This window comes from Microtus oregoni, unplaced genomic scaffold (assembly GCF_018167655.1).
Source record: "Microtus oregoni isolate MIOR12 unplaced genomic scaffold, Mior012 000181F_ref0000086, whole genome shotgun sequence".
NCBI classification, from domain to species: domain Eukaryota; kingdom Metazoa; phylum Chordata; class Mammalia; order Rodentia; family Cricetidae; genus Microtus; species Microtus oregoni.
In genome coordinates, this window is record NW_024544839.1 from 65,001 (window position 1) to 82,554 (window position 17,554).

A 17,554-nucleotide genomic window follows, 5' to 3' on the forward strand; every position below is an offset into this window, starting at 1 on the left:
TTCTATTTTCTATGGAAAACTATTTTTGTTACTTCTTTGGGAAGTGTGTTTTTAACTTCAGAGCCATTTGCAATGGCTATCCATGAAACCACAGCTTTGGAAATGAGACCATTTTCCCCCAACAGAGCCCACTCATCCAGGAATTTTAAAAATGGAGATCACAGAGGACTTGGTGGCTGAACCTGGTTTAAATAGCATCCATAGCACGGATCCGTGGCAACCCTCCCCGTGCTCTCTGTAAGGACCATCTGGCATGGTGTGTATTTATAATCCTCATGCCAGAAGCACATTTGTGTCACGGTGTACCTCTCTCATTGCTCATTTTCTGCCTTTGAGCCCAAGAATCTCCCAATAGATGATTCCAGAAGCATCCCTCAGCTCTTGTCAGAGGCAGCCTTTTGAGTAGGGTTGGGAGCCAGAAAGTCTGGGCTCAGCAGAGTGACCCTGCGCTCTTGGCGTTAGTTCATTTATTTCATGAGGTCTCTCAGCACTGCAGTGTGACTCTGATAGTATCCCTTCCTATGTAGGATCGGGAATCCATGGAGCTGATGTCTGAAAAGCATTTAGTTATCTTCTAGCACAGAAAAAAGCTCAGTTAGCTTGGTTCAGAATCTATTTTCTTCTCTTTCTAAAGCATTTATTTATTTATTTATTTATTTATTTATTTGTGTGTGTATATGTGTTTGCCAGTGCTCATATGCCATTGCATGTGTGTGAAGGTTGGAGACAGCCTGAGGTGTCTGTCCTCACCTTCCACCTTGTTGGAGACAGGGTCTCTTAGTGTTTTTCGGTGTGTACAGCCAGCTAGCTGTCTCTCAAGCTTCTGGGCATTCTCTCCTCTCTACTTCCCATCTTGAGGTAGGAGAGTCAGTATTACAGCTGTGAACTGCCCTGTCTGGGGATCCAGACTTAGCTCCTCACACTTGTGCTTCACCCCCAAGCCTTCTCCCCATCTCCCCAGTTCTGTGTTCCTGCTAAGGGATCAGTATGCTGAAACAGGGCTTCCCGGTCCACCCCACCATGTTTGTGCCACCTGCAGGATGCAGGGGGAACATTATCAGCTTTCAGAGTTTGCCCAGCCTGGGCCAAGTTCTCCAAGTCCTTTGTTCACCTCCCAAACCTGCTCCCCTTCTCTTGGGTCCACTCTGAAACTTTGTTTCTTTATAAACACTAACTAACCCCCCCCCCTCCCACCCCGTTAAACATGACACAATGTCCTGTGTCACTTAGAATCTCAGAGTATATGGTGAAAACTGTATTTTGGATTATTGTAGACAAGATTTGTATTGAAATAACAGTTGAGGAACATACAGCAATACTAAAAAGTGTTCCTGTGAGTGAAATAGCACACGCCTGTAAGCCCAGCACTCAGAGGGCTGAGGTGGGAGGAGCATGAGGAGCGGAGAGCAGAGAAGACACACAATACAGAGAACAGAATTGACGGCCTGAGCAGCCGCGAGACCTTGCTTAAAGGAAAAAGGAAAGATTAAAAGTGTTCTTGGATCAAAAACCCACTGCAATTGTTCTTGAATTCTCAGTATTCCTCATTGTCCGCTATGTTCAGCTAGTCCGGATTTATCCCATGCTTTTTCAGACCTAGGCCAGCTGGCCTTGGTGAGATCCCAATAGAACATCCCCATTGTCTTAGTGTGTGGGTGCACCCCTCGTGGTCCTGAGTTCCTTGCTCGTGCTCCGTCTCCTTCTGCTCCTGATTTGGACCTTGAGATTTCTGTCCGGTGCTCCCGTGTGGGTCTCTACTGCACGTACTGGCTTTGTGGGAGCCTAGGCAGTTTGAATGCTCACCTTACGAGACCTGGATAGAGGTGGGCAGTCCTTGGGCTTCCCACAGGTCAGGGAACCCTGATTGCTCTTCGAGCAGATGAGGGGGGGGGGACTTAATCGGGGGAGGGGGAGGGAAATGGGAAGCGGTTGTGGGGACGAGGCAGAAATCCTTAATAAATAAATAAATTTAAAAAATAAAAAAAAAAGTGTTCTTGGAAATGTCACACGTAGATCCCGAGTGCACCGAGTCACTTCTTGATTGACAGCTCTTGTTGCCAGGGTCTTCTCATGTGCCCTCATCCTTTACGGAGTTTCAGGAGCACTGGAAATGATAAAAGTGGACTCAGAACAAACATAAAAATTTGAAAGCAGTAGTGACTTTCAAAAAATGTCATTAGGAATGGAGAGATGGCTAAGTGGTGTAAGCCTGGCAATCTGAGTTTGATCTCGGCTACCTGCAGTAGGAAGAAAGGACTGGTCCCTAAAAGCTGTCCTGTGCTATAGTGTGCATGTGCCTACACACACAGAGATACACACACACACATACCACGTCACACACACAACAACAACAACAACAACGATAATTTAGCACAAAAGGTCTCTAAAGATGTTAAACAGGGAGAGGAAGGGATGGAGAGATAGAAGAAAGAAGATCGGGAGAAAAGGGAAGGGAACAAAAGGAAGGAACGAAGAGAGGAGAGATACAGAATATGGAACCAACATCAAGAATGAAGGCTGGATGCCTTCTCTACTGAACTGTGCATACTGAGGGCATAATAGGAATGGGGCAGCTATGCCAGCAGATGTGATAACTTAGAGCAAATGGACGATTTCCTGGAAGGTACAACTATCCAAGCTCCCTGAATGAAGAGTAGGTGACCTATATAGGCTGTATCTATTGAATGAAACTCATCACTAAAGACCTCTCCATAGAGAAAACTCTAAGACCAGATGGCTCCAAACTCTTAAGGGAGAGGTAGCACCAGCTTCCACAATCTGTTCCAGCAAACAGAAGGGACACTTTCCAATTAGTTTTATGAGTCCAATGTTATCTTGAAACTAAAACCAGACAGAGACCATCAGAGAAAGCAACCAAACAGAACACCTCACAGACACAGACACAAAGCTGCTACAAGAAACTTCAAATGAGATTCAAGATGCCTCAGAAAGATAACAGTCCCTCACAAATGTGCCCAGTCAATCCTCACCATCACAAGGACCCACAGTGAAGCACACAGCAAAATCTTAAGTTTTTAAGCTTTTATGGTAATGACTCAAAATCAAGAGAAAACAATTGGTTAAGAGACCAGATTTTACATTAAATGATTTCCCCTTCTATTCTGCCTCAGAGTCATCTTACAAATGAACGCAGAAGATCACTCTGCTTGGCAGTATAGAAGTGAATGCCTTTAGGAAACTCAGCTTTTGGTATTTTGGTAGAATGCCCTTTCTCTCAAGTTTTTACCATCCCCTTCCAACTTTGAAGAAATGCAAGACATTAATGACTTTTTTTTTCCTGAAGGAAAATCCTTGCACACTGATAATTTTATTCAATTAGCCAATTTGCAATGTCCTATAATTTAGTTAAATGCACCTTAATATTGAAGCAATGATCAGAGAGAGAGACAGTGTTGGTTGAACAGTGAGCCTGAGCCTGCCCTCCATTCTGGGAAGATCACGGGTGGCTTTTGTTCTTTTAAAAACATTCATCCACTCATTTGTGGCCTTGTACACACTAGGCAAGAACTCCGCCACTGAGATCCATCATGAGCTGCAGGTCTCCAGGCGGTCTGCTGCTGCTTAGAGAGGCCTCCTTACAGTGGAGCATCCATCCCACTGTGAGGCCCTTGTATGGCCAACTTGTGAGCTCTAACACCTGCCCTGAGAAGCGCTCACTGTAGAGGTGGTGGCAGTCGCCACCACATATCGCTGTTACCATCCCAGCTTCTCCATGTTATTTTGGGGGCTCTGGCCATTTCCTGTCTTGCTTTCTTCTGTTTCAGTCAAGCAATTTTGGTCTCCCCAGGCCTGGGTTTGTGTGTATATATATATGATGTGTATGTACACATGTGTTGAGTCAGCCTCACAGGTTGCCCGTTTGCCTCTGTTCCCAGGTCATCTGGGCAAACCTGACCTTCCACAATGTGGGAAATACTTGAGGGTGGTTGTTTATGGGCTGAAGTTGTGGTTGAGTGAATAGAGCCCATGCCAAGAATTCACAAGGCCTGGGGTTCCATCCTCAGCAGGATGATTAGAAGTTCAGGGTCATCCTTAGTTACATAAGAATTTGAGGCCAGCCTGTTATACATGAGGGCTCGTCTCCAAAATAAAGAACAGACGTTTATGCCTGGCCTTGTGCATTGTCAGAGGACCGTTCTGTTCCTACCCATATTCTCTTTCAACCCCTCAGTGATCTGTGGGTCAGCCAGTGACAGGGAAGAGGCCCTGGACTGCCCAGCGGTCTGCAACCTCGTGATCTGGGAAGGCTGGAAACGGAATAATTATGACCGAGTCTGCCTCACTCTCCCACTGCACAGCGCATGTTCTCACAGCCACACAGCAAACCCAGGGCACCCAGGACAGCCTCACCTCGCAGGTGCTGGTTCAACCCACCCACTGCCTTAGGTCATCAGAAAGAAAAAAAGCATTTAATCTTTTGAGGTTGTCTGTCCTGTGAATTTTGGGATGTTTATGAGACCCCCCCCCCAGCACACACCCTCCACCCATGAGATGCCACAACCCCTCACCCACATTATGACAACCAAAATCAGAGTTTATTCTGTGTACCCCAGAGCCTCAGAAGGTTGCCTTAGGCAAACACCCATGCCTTAGCAATGAATTCATTTTCTGATAAAAGGGGCACAAAGAAGAGCTGGAGAGATTGCTCGGAGGTTAGGAATGCGTGCTGCTTTATCAGGAAGACCTGAGTTTGCTTCCCAGCACTCACTCCCTGCAGCTCACAAATGCCTGTAATCTCAGCTTCAAGGGACCTGACAGCTTCTTCTGGTGTTAGAAGGCACTTGCACCCAGTCCGGCGGGTACACTCACAAGACACACACACATCATAATTAAAATTAATCTTTAAAACTCTTTTTAAAAGAAACACACATGTATTCACTTGAGAATTGGGGAAGAGTTCAAATATGTAAAGGTGGGTGGGCATTTTCCACACATTTGCAATCATGTTTTGTTTGAAGTTGTGTGCCCTGCTTTTTCAAAGTATAATATTAAATAACCACCTTCACATGTCACAGTTTTGTGTTGCATGGCCCTTGGCCACTGTCACCCCTTCCCAAGCCTGTTTGTTTAGTGTCTATGGAAGACAGTCTGGGCCTTTTGTGTTTGGCCACTAAGCAGGGCCCTTTTCTTGGGACATGATAGGAGTCCTGATGTATGTTTCTGGCTTCTACAGCCATAAGGAGAACACAGATCTACTCATTCCAGACAGGACATCCATGACAGACCTAGTGACAACCCCGCCAAAGGCTGCTGAGAGAATTTGTGAGGTTACTGGGGTTACTTGAAGAAGTGTGGGTGAGAGGTTATGCCCAGGGCCTCACTGTTACCTCACTTAATAGTCATGCCCCAGCATGGATGACATCATCTTTGTGTCTGCATAGATAGAATTTTCTCAGGTAACCTCTGACCTCTGTGTTCGCAACTGGGGCAGAATCACACACAGCTGCAGAGGGCAAGAGGCTGTGGCTGACCTCAGACGTTAGTCCTCAGATCAACTGCCCACTTTGTTTTATTTGAGATAGGTCCCTCACTGGGACCTGCGATTGGCTTATTTGGTTGGCTTGCCAGTAGGCCCCATGGATCCTCTCTATCTTTCCAGCACTGGGTTAGAGGCACAAATCAGCATGCCCAGCTTTTGACATGAATTCTGGGGATGGAACCAACTGACCCATCTCTCCAGTCCTGGGAACTCATTGTTCTACTTCCTGTATAACAGCCACTTTCCAGTTGCTGTGACGAAACCCCATGACCAGAGCAGCTGATAGAAGAAAGCGTTTCGTTGGGCTCACAGTTTCAGAGGGTTAGCATCCACAATGGTAGCTCAAAGGCATGGTGACAGGGACAGCTGAGAGCACACATGTTGATCTATGAGCAGGAGGCAGATAGAACACACTGCTTCCTTATCCTTCCCAGTTTCACCAACTGGCACTCAGTATCAAACATGAGCCCCCGGAGGCCGTTCTCATTCACACCACCACGCTGTGGGAAAGTTGCTGTGCTTGCACTTTACTCTTTTGTCTCTTTACTCTCTGGGGGCCCCTGACACCTAAATAAATACACTGAGGCCTTTCTTTCTTATGAATGCCCAGCCTTAGCTTGACTTATTTCTAGCCAGCTTTTCTTAAATTATCCCATTTACCTTTTGCCTTTTTACCTTTATCTTTCTCTTTTCTATACACCTTTTCTTACTTCTTACTCTGTGGCTTGCCATGTAGCTGAGTGGCTGGCCCATGATGTCCTCCTCTTCTCCTTTTCTCACTCCTTGATCCTTTTCCCAGATTTCTCCTATTTATTCTCTCTACCTGCCAGCTCCGTCTATCCTTTCTCCTGCCTAGTTACTGGCTGTTCAGCCCTTTATTGGACCAATCAGGTGTTTTAGACAGGCAAAGTAGCACAGCTTCACAGAGTTAAACAAATGCAACATAAAAGAATGAAAGATACCTTTCCACCTGGTGGACAAGATCCCAAGTGGGCATTGGGTGCTGGCCCAGGCTTCCCCTCCCGTTTGCTGTGGACCTGGGGTAGGATGGATTGTTTGTTTTCTCAGTCCAGGAGAGGCTAGTCATGGGGTAATCTCCTTGGCCACCATGTGGATGGGTGAACCAGGAGGGTCCCTGCTCCCAGCTTCCCCCACCTTGCAGTACTGGGTAGAGGTTAGCCAGGATGTAGTGTCAGGGCAGCGTCTCACTAAGTGGATGCCCGTTACCCCCCATTTAGGCTTCCTTTAAGGTTCCCCTTGTCCCTTTCTTCCCCAGCTCAGCTAGTGGCACTCCCCTTACATGTTCACGTAGAGATGCACAAATATGGACAGAGAGGTCAGAGGTGAGGAGGGGGCACACACACAGATCTTTGCCACACCCTTCACTGAAGGCACACCCTGGTATGATAGGCAAGTACTGTAGTGAAAGGGCTCTAGAACTTTCCACATTGTTAATAGTGATGCCCAAATAAATGCCATCTCACCAGGCTTAGATGGTTGGGAGACTGGCCGATGCTGTGTATAAACAAGGAATAAATCAGCACTTTATCTCTTGTCTTACAGATGCTGGCTGCCTCCAGAGGGCCTTGCTGGGTCCACACCTGGAATCTGTGGGCTCCAGGTGCCCTCAGAATTGTCTTGGTGCTTTTCGTCCCACACCTTGGTTGTGGCATGCTCTCTGCATCTCCTTGATTTCCACCTTCTCTGGCCCCCTTCCCCACTTATCATTTCTAACGTTGCTGGATGCATAACTCTCTGCTGCCTGTACCATGCCTCATTTTATTATATTAAAGATTTCGTTGTTGTTGTTGTTATTGAATGTGATGGCTAACCTTGGTTGTCAACTTGACATATCTGCAGAAAGGGAACTCAGTTAAAGAATTGCCTCCAGCAGACTGCCCTGTGGGCATCTCTGTGGGTGTATCTTCTTGACTTCTAACTGATGCAAGAGGGCCCATCACACCGTGGGCAGTGCCATCCCTAGGAAAGTGGGCTTCGGGTACATAAAAGACACTGTTTCATGGGAGCCTGGGAGCAAGCCAGTCAGCAGCATTCCTCCATGGTTTCTGCCTCAGTTTCCCACCTTGAGTTCCTTTCTTGGCTTCCATGATGAGTTATAACCTGTTAGCTAAAATAAACCCTTTCCTCCCCATGATATTTATTGAAGGTGGGATTTTTGTTTTGTTTTCAAGATTGATTTTATTTTTAATTAGTGTGTGTGTGTGTGTGGGGGGGTATGTGCACATGAGCAGGTGTGCCTGTGGAGGTCAGAGGTATTGGGTTCCCTGAAGCTGGAGTTACAGGTGGTTGTGAGTCACCTTGACACAGGTCCTTGAAGCTAAACTCAGATCCTCTATGAGAGCGGTACTTCCACATATCTGCCAAGTTATTTCTCCAGCCTGAGAAAACCGAGTTCTAATTCTGGTTCTGTCCTTGACTATCTGAGGGTTTGTATAGCCGAGATGAGGATGTCTGGAACCATTGGTGTACCGACGTGTGCCCCTGTTCCTGGAAAAGTGAATGTTGACAGTGGAGCCAGGAGTAAAGCAGGAGCCTCAGGGTCACCCCAAAACCTCTCAACAGCATCTCCAGTGCTGTTTTATGTAATTGCTCTTTATATATAACTAATATATAATCTCCCTACCCCCAGGCTCCTGCTTTTGAGCACTTTGTGGCATCCAGTTGGTTCTGTTGTCCTAGAGGGATGGAGCCTGGTGGGAAGAAGTAGGTCCTCTGGGTTACCTTGAGGTTTTATAACCAGTCTCCACTTCCTATCTACTCTCTGTTTCCTGACTGTGGATACACTGTGGCCCATCAGCCTCAGACTCTGACCACCATGCCTTTCCTACGTTGATGGACTGTATCTCCTCTTCAACCTGTGAGTCAGAACAAGCCCTTCTCTCCTTAAGTTGTGTCTTCTCAAGTGTTAGGTTGCAGCTTTGAGTCACATAATTAATATAGGAAAATAATAATAAATTATCAATGTAGTCACTTTCAGTAACTTATGCCTGCACGTGGTTCTACTACTATCTTCCTATGATTTTTTTGAGATTATATCTTTTGGGATAATATTCTGTAATCCAACAAATTATAATTGTTATGAGTATATGTGATGTCTGGAGCCATAATCAAATGCCAGAACTTTACAGTTTATAATTCATCCCCCCTTCCATATGCGATGGTTGGTTTAATTGCCAACTTGACACAATCTAGATCCCCTGGGAAGACGTTCTCAGCGTGGGATTGTCTAGATAAATTGGTCTGTGGGTGTGTCTCTAAAGGGTTATCTTGATTATATTAATTGATTATGTTACTTGGCATGAGAAGACCCAGCCCACTGTGGGTGGCACCATTCCTGGGCTTGGGTCCTCCACTGTGTAAGAGTGGGAAGCGTGAGCTGAAGAGTAAACACACATGCTTTCATTTTTCTGTCTTCACTGTGGATGTGATGGGATGAGCCGTCTTAACTTCCTGCTTTTCTTAACTTCCCTGTTATGATGGAGTGTAGCCTGGGGTTGTGGACTAAAATTAACCTTTTCTCCCCTAAGCTGCTATTGTAAGGGAATTTTAGCACAGCAACAGAAATAAAACTAGGGCTAGGTATATTCTGTGTTGTATGGTCTGGCTCTGCCCTCATCTCTGACCTCTGTCTATTTTTGTGTGTTTCTATACAGAAATGAAAAAAGGAAACCCAATGGTAGACTTGCTGTGGACAAGGGCAGGAAGACAGTGGGGGTGTCTCAATTACCCTGGCTACTGGAGGTCTCCAACATAATCTAGCTGCCACATTGTATAGAAGAGTGAACACAGAGGAGAAGGTTCTGTGTTTAGTCAGGTGCCAGCAAAAGGGGGTTTCGTTGTCTGATAAGGACCGGCATTGAGAGCCACAGGACATATTGTCAGCACCCTGGACAGAGCCTTCCCGTACAGCTCTCTTCTTTCCAGGCTGTCTTCAACCCACAGTGCCACGGAACTTCATCTTTCACACACACCATGTCCACTACCCAGGGTCCACACTTTCAGCCTGGACTCCAGTGATCCTGCCTTCTGCCTCTGAGCCTTAACAGCCTCTTTTTTTCTCTGGAATCCTCCTGTGCCCTCCATCCCTGTCCTGTCTCCACATAGCTCTTCCTTATTTTATGCCCCATATGCTGTTCCATTCAGAATTAACTGAAAATATTCTTAGGAAATTTTTGGTAGGATACTGGCTGCACACCCATCAGTGAGTACCATTGCCTGACACATGACTGTCAAGTATCTCCTATCCTCTGCTCGGTCAGGATAGCCTTACCTTTCTCTTCCTTTTGATGGGATATCCACAAACCTGTTTATGGCCTCTCTTCTTTCTCACCCCGGGGGTTTTTATGGAGATGCATCCATGGCTCTCTGAGTTTAGGTTCCTGCTGTGACCACTCACATCATTCACAGCTATGACACCCACCTCTCTGCCCTACTTGTGGAACTTGATGACTCGGCACGTGCACAACCAAAGAGATCAGGTTGAGAAGCTTCCCATGTTTTCAGGACCCATTTGTCATTCCTTGCCTGAAATGCCTCTGTCTGTAGTCTTAGCTTTGTCCGCTGGGCTTATGATGGTTTTCTTTCTGACTTATTTTGAGATGATTGTCTCTTGACTTGCCTACATTTTTGTTTTGATGCTATTGTTTGCATTAGTATTTCCTTTATGATATATCCCTCTCATATCAACCTTCTATTCAAAGATCATTAAAAATAATTCTTCCTGAGTTTCTTGAATACTTTTGTTATTTAAAATCACAATAGCTTCTGTTTGTGATACACCAAGAATTAATTTACATTTGAGGCATGCACTAGAAACTGTTTTCCCCTGAGTAGCTATTTATCACTTTGTGTGTGTGAACTTAAACTTAGTGCTCTATATAGTTCATTTTTGTTGCTCTTTCCCCTAATTAAGTATAATTTGAATGGGGAATAAATTATCCTACGGTTCTACTGTTATTTTTTTTATTGTTTCACTCTGAAAAGTGTCTGTGCAAGCATGCACACGTGCCTGTTATACATGTGGGTGCAAATATGCACACCTGCTGTGAACGTTTGTGCAAAGTCTAGTCCTAAAGTTCTGCACTGGCAAGAATAAGCTTCAGTTGTGAGAGATATCTGCCCTATGGATGAGGGTGCAGACCTGGGTGGAGGAGCACAGTGCCATCGTAAACCCAAGGTTAGAATTTTGGCAGGGCTGTCCCTGGTCGCTTTCAGATGACTGCTGTGTTTGCCAAATGTTCCATTTTCATATTAGTGGAGCGCTGAGGTCAGGATTTAGCTTCTCGAAATGGAGTTGTACTGAGTGGAATGCTAAGAAGCAATCTCTATTATTAAAAAAATAGCAAAATTGGTACCTGGGTTCCAAAAAGGAATTAAATGAAATTATACCAAACTAAGTTATTGCTAAATGAGCAAATTGAGACAGTACTCCTCACTAAAACATGCAGGAAGGAAATTGAGAATAGCAACATTTAAAATTAGACCTTGGAGTTAAAGTAACTAATTGCAGACATCTAAATATTGCTGCTTTTAATGGTGTGTCATTTCTGTTTCAAGCAGAAATAGACACCATCTCTGGTTGAAGTAAGGACTGGTCACATGTGACCACATGAACATTAGAAACAGATCTGTGGCCATTCTATGGCAGCACATTTTTTTCTGAAAAGCATGTTGATTTGAAGATCTCAGAAAATTCTGAGAGCTCACAGGGGTATCCTTGGGGCTCACTTGGAGAGTGTGAGCTCAGGAAGAGTTATATGGTGACTGTGCTTGTGACTGTGCTCTGGGAACATCATGGGTCTCCCTGAGAGGACTTTCTGTCTGTAATGTGTCAGGCTGTTCCCTGTCTTCTGAAAACTGAACTCCTCCTGCCTCTCCCTGGAGTAGAAACCAGTTGCAAATGGCTCAGAGCTGACTAGGTTAGATTTCTGATAGTGGGAGTCCTTTTGGAGAACTGTTTGTAAAACTCTTGACTTCCTATGTTGTTCTATGTTGGTGGGCACAAAAATCTAGGAATCATTGAGGTTGTTAAAAGAATGACCAAGGTAAGGTGTTCTGTACATATCATCTCTTTAGCTTGTTGAGACCATCAAAGATTTGGCTACTTTGTTGGGCTAAGGCCATCTCTTGACTTAACAAATATAATGCAGAAGTTCTAGGTGATTTGACAGCTTTTTCTGGCCTATACACATGTGTTATACATACACACACTCATATAAACATATGCTCACATAAAATCGAAACTAAATAAATAAAACCAATTAGGCATGGTGGCCCATGTTTGTAGTCTCAGTGTTGGGGAGGTGAAGTCAGGAGCGTGTCTGGGGTTTATTAACCAGTCAGTCTTCAGAATTAGTACATTTCAGGCCAGTGAGAGACCCTGTCCCAGAAAACAAGGTAGGCAGTGTCTTGAGTAACAACACCCAAAGGTTAACTTCAGGCCTCCATATGCATCCACATAATCATGCAAAATTGACTAGGAATGGTAGTGGGGAGATGGCTCAGTGGGTAAAAGCACATCCTTCTCTTGCAGAGGACACAAATTTGGTTCCCAAAACTCACACTGGGTAGCTCACAACCACCTCTAACTCCAACTCTTGAGGATCCAGTTGCCCTCTTCTGGCCGTTGAGGGCACTGCACTCACATAGGCACACATTCCCATCACCTATATACACACAGTTAAAAATAAAACTTGCCTTAAAATATTAAACAGGTAAAACAGATATTGAGACTTCTATAAAAGACAGCATAGGTGCTGGGGAAATGACTCAGCAGATATGACTCATGTGCAGACATGAGGACCTGAGTTCAAATCCTCAGCACTTGTTAAACAAAACCAGGCTTGTTTGCACATGCCTGTAACACCTTTGCTGTAGGGGGAAGTGTGGAGGAAGGAGGATTTCTGTGTCTTACTGGCTGCCAGCCTCGTTGCAGATTCAGTGAGAGACTTTGCATCAAAGGAATTAGGGGAAGAGTTACAGAATAGGACCCCTAGCACCATTCTCAGGCCTCTGCATGTACACAGGAGTGTGTGCATTCATATACATGTAGACACATACACACACAGATTAACTCATTAGTTCGAAAGGACAGCACATTCATGTTCTGAAAGCAAACGAGGGCTTTGCTTTTAGCAGATTTTAGATGGCACATATTTGATTGCTTTGGTAGCAGCGCTGTTAGATGGCTATTATACAATAAATCAGAGCAGCGTTGTCATCCCAAACATCTGCTCTGGCTTCAGTTTTCCAGGTCAGGATGACTCATTCTGTGCAGGCTTCCTGGCGCCTGAACCGTCAAAAACCCATTTTCCTTCCCTCTCTCCACAATGCATTGAATGGCAAACATGAAGCTCGCCTCCGTGGTCGCTGCCCTAATTTGGCAAGGATATCTAACGCAATGCAGTTGCATTGTGATTGTGATTATTTTTCAACAATTAATTTTTCATTAACCGTGAGGAGTAGTCCACTGGGGAAGCTGTCTCTCTGTCTGTCTCTCAGGAGCCATTGTCTTCATGCTCACCCAGCCTATCTCTTGGCCCTGTTTATTTTTTTTCCCATGTTCCTGCAATATTTTCTCCCTCTTTATGTGGGAGTTGAGAAGTTTTCCCAGCTTCTTTAGGCATTCCTAACTTGAGGTCACCTTCAGCCCTTCTCCCAGTGGTTTTCATTGAAAGTGAGTTGCAGTGTTGAGCTGTGGGTGCCTTCAAGGTCATTGGAGTTGCCTTCGTAGCTTCAAGGTCATTGGAGTTGCCTTCGTAGCTTGCCATACCTGCGTGGGAACCTACATAGCCTCCTTGTCTAGACTCTTCTTTATTTCAAATTCTCCAGTCCCCATAGGTTAAGACCCGTGCATGAGACTCCTGCCAAACTGGGATGGACGCTATGAGTGTCCCCTATCCCTTGACTCAGGACAAAGCCTGGCATGTAGAACTGCTCAAGAGACAGTGTCTTGTGCATCCGACCTGCACACAGTCTCACCCTCGTGTCATGGAGTTCCTTAACTCCTCTTCAGTTCTCTGGATTTTTAAATACAGCAGTTCCTTGACGTTTAAACCTACTGCAAACAAAATTATTGTGGAAAATCCTGAACTTATAGAATGTGCTAGAACATGCTAGTTTAGCAGCAGAGGACTTTAGTGTCGGTGGTTTCTGCTGCTGATCATGGTGCTGGCTTGGAGCTGAGGGTTGCTGCAGATGTCCAGCACTCAGAGAAGGTCCTGTGGATGGAATCAGAGGAAATTATGGTAAACAAAGTGAGCCTGACTCAGAAACACAAGTGCCATGTACTACTTTCTCATATGCAGAAGCTGAAAACAGTGGACTTAAGTGATTACCAGAGGTTAGGGAAGATGTGGGGGTGGGTGTGGGTGTGTAGGATACATGAAGATGGATCAAGAAAGGCTGGACTTGATACGTGCATGTTATGGGATATATGTTGATTACATACCATGATCTGAATGCATATTTACCAAAAATAAAATATTTTAGAACTAGAAACTTTAGAAAAAGTTACAATAAAAAATTCAAAGTATGATTTCTACTGAATATGAATCACCTTCACACTACCATAAAGCCAGAAAAGCCTAAGCTGAGTGATATACTATTTATTTATTTTTACGTTTTGAGACATGGTCTCATGTAGCCCAGGCTGGTCTCACACTCACCATTTAGGTGAAGATGACCTCGAACCTCTGGCCTTCCTGTTCCTAACTCCAGAGTGCTAGGATTATTGGCATGTGCTACCAAGCCTGCTTGTATGCGGGGCTGGGGCTTTAGAAGGGTTGGCCAAGCACTCCACTAGTAAGCTATAGCCCCAGCTTGCTGGCTGTGTTTAAAACTGCAGAAGCTAGGAGTCAAACAATGAGCACCATGCTTCCTCCAGACCTTTGAATCTGCTTCAGAAGGATCTCTGTGAGCTGCAATGGCTGGATAGGCTTGATCCTGGTGCTCTGACCATGTTAGGACATTTCTAAAGGCACAGTGATTGACCTAATGAAAATCACATTAGGGAGAGTGCATATCCGGTGCTGATTTTGAATATGAAATCTTAGTTAATTGTAAGAGAAAAAGGAAACGTGGCATTGATCATGGTGTCACCACACTAAGAAAGAGGCAGGATATGGCAAAAAGTTTTAAGATAACCTGCCGGTGCTTGGCTTAATTCTGCTTGTTGGAGGAGAGGTACTTGGAGGGCCAATTTTCTATGCTAAAATAAGCAGGCAGTTATTTCCTCTGGACCTTTGAGTGCAGACAATCTGAGTTGCATAACTCTGACTGGCATGTAATAAAATGAATCTCTCCCTGCCCTCAGGGAAGCCATCAGTCGTGTCTGCGAAGCTGTGCCAGGTGCCAAAGGAGCCTTCAAGAAGAGAAAGGTACTGTGGCTCTCACCATGTGTCTGCCTCCTCCTTCATGTCCTTTCAGGGCCACACTCCAGGTCTTCGCCCACATAATTGTCCCCTGTCTTCTTACAGGACCTGGATCTTGTCTTTCTTAAGGGAAAGCACCTAGCTAAGGCTAAAGCATCCCTGCCCTGTCTCTCTCAAGCAAATGCTGTAGATAAACCCTGGAGACAGGGATAACAATCAACACCTGACCAAGCATCCCTTTAAGCCCATTACATAACATGAATTCATCTGCCTCTAACAGCTCGTGTAGCAGCTACCCCAGTAGTACATGCTAGCTAATGCTTAAGAACTGGATTTTGGGGTTGGGAGGGGGAAGCAGGACCTTGCATTTATAAGATGCCGGTTACTGTGGTGTAAATACGTCCATGTGGTTCAAGCTTTCAACACAAGGTTCCTGGAAAGAGTGAGGAAGACACACAGCAGTTCGTCACTGTGTCGCATTTTCTTCAGGTGCAGCAGATGGGACCTGACGGCGCAGGTTCACATAGCATGGGACCAGGTAGTAAAACAGCCAGGACTCAAGACGTATTTCACCATCTGTAGGTGCCATCTATGTAGTCGTGAGTTCATATAAGTTAACTTTCAGTAATAGCTGGGCTTGGGGGTCAGAACATTTCTAAAGGCATGACAAATGGCTTTCCTGAGTTGGCTCAGCCATGCCACTGGAAAGCCCGATGTTATTGATGACAACAATTGAGGCTTTGGGCTGAGAAGTCACAATGTGAATAGGAACTGGGGCCATGGTCAACCTGTTTCAGAGGCTGGGTGTTCAACTACGCTTCTGGAACCTTCCATCCTGTATATGGTAGAATTAGGAGGGGAAATATCTGGGGGCTAGGGAGATAGCTCAGCTGACAAAGTGCTTGTTGCATAAACATAAAGACCTGAGTCTATATCTCCAGCATCCATGTAAAAAGCCTGGCATGGCAGTACATGCCTGTAACCCCAGTGCTGAAGAAACAGACAGGCCGATCCTGGCGCCTCACTGGCTAGCCAGGGTTGCGGAATTGCTATGTTCCAGGTTCTTTGTGAGACTCTGTCTTCAAATATAAGGAAGAGAGTTTTAGGGAAGACTCCTGATGACCTCCCATCTCTACATGTGTGCACACATCTGTGCACACGTGTGCGCGCACACACGCAATAGTATAAATAACCCACCACCTACAATCATGACTTTTATCTACCTAGAAGGGATTTGTGGGAAAGTATACCACAGAGGGCCCTGTATCTGCTCCAGGCTGAGCTTTCAGGTTCCAGATGGTTTTGCCTCTAAGTCACTTCTGTCTTCAGAACTGGGGACATTTGTAAACCTATAGGGCAACTGGATCTGGGGCACAGAACTTGGCAGCTCAGGTTATGTGATGGCCAGTCCCCTGCAGGTCCTGGGAACCAAGTAAAGCTCCCAGATCTCGAATATAGGAGGCCAGGTGTCCCTTGGGAACAGCAAGGAGGACTATTGTCTCTCAGAACAGGTGGTCCTAACAGGTCTGTGATCCCCTTATGTTTCTCTTGGTGGGAAGGGATGGAAGTAATGAGAACTTTCTAGGCTGTGCCCAGATGCACTTGACCTGACTCTCTCACACAAGGGAGATGGGTTCTCTAAAGGGTCCTTTTGAAGTATTAAATAAAAAGAAAAAGGAAAAATGTCATGGCAGGGATCCTAAAGGAAACAGCATCTATCTGGGGAACAAAGTGTGCAGTTTGGGCATGCCAAACCAGGGCAACCCCTGGAGGTAAGTTCAGCAGAGATTTATTCTTTTAAAATAGAGAATTTCCATTAAATGCTATCTTTGAAGACAGTTCATTGGCTAGGCAGACACCCTAAACTGTAAATCTATTCTGATTGGTCCATTAACTAGGCTACTCCCCACTGAGAGGTTGGTGTGCAAGGCCGGCAGGTCTGGATTTGGCTTCTTATCTGAGGCACAGGAACATCCTGTGGTCTGAGCTTCAGCAGAGGGATGTGACCTTCCCTGTTTCCTGGCTCCACTTTAGACAACCTTAGCTGCTGCATTGTGTCTCCTAGTGGATTAAAGGACTGTGCCTCTGCTCAGGGCCTGTTTGGCAGAGTGAGCAGAGGATGTTGTAACCAAACGGAAAGGGTGAGCAGGAGAGGGGTTCGGTGTGTGCCCAGGGGTCTGACAGTGCTTGGCTGGACACTGAAGCTCTTCCATGTCTCTGTAAGGACTTTGTTGACAGGTGAGGGAGACACTGGCCACAGCAGCCTCTCTCTCTCACCCTGCCCAGGCTCTAGGCAGTCAGATTCTAATTGGACCGCCCATGTGAGCCCTTAACAGAGATTCCCTTCAGGAGAGAGCCTCGGGACCCTCTGAGGTTGCTCCTGAGCCTTGGGACCCTCTGAGGTTGCTCCTGAGCCTCGGGACCCTCTGAGGTTGCTCCTGAGCCTCGGGACCCTCTGAGGTTGCTCCCGAGCCTCGGTGCCATCCAGCTTTCACTCCTCTAAGCGACAGTCTGAGCACTGGTGTGCCGAGACAAGGGTTGCATGTCGGCAAAGCTGTGAGGTCTCTGCAAGTTTGCATCTACGACCCAGGAGACACCAGCATATGGTCAAGGCAGCCAGGAAGACCAGCAATTCTCCCCAGAACTGACATATTAGGCACTT

At 45.7% G+C, this 17,554-nt stretch overlaps 1 protein-coding gene across 5 annotated transcripts in view; it reads left to right on the top strand.

The window, feature by feature from the left end:
• The window catches only part of LOC121445378 (SHC-transforming protein 3-like), a 120,168-nt gene that overhangs the window by 54,676 nt on the left and 47,938 nt on the right, over positions 1 to 17,554 (top strand). For all 5 annotated transcript variants that reach the window (XR_005973919.1, XR_005973918.1, XR_005973920.1 and 2 more), the window contains one exon: positions 14,835 to 14,898. Coding sequence is in view for 2 of the 5 variants with exons in the window: in XM_041647506.1 (XP_041503440.1) it covers positions 14,835 to 14,898 (64 nt within the window). In the remaining 3 variants the exon portion in view is untranslated. The remainder of the gene's footprint in view (positions 1 to 14,834; positions 14,899 to 17,554) is intronic.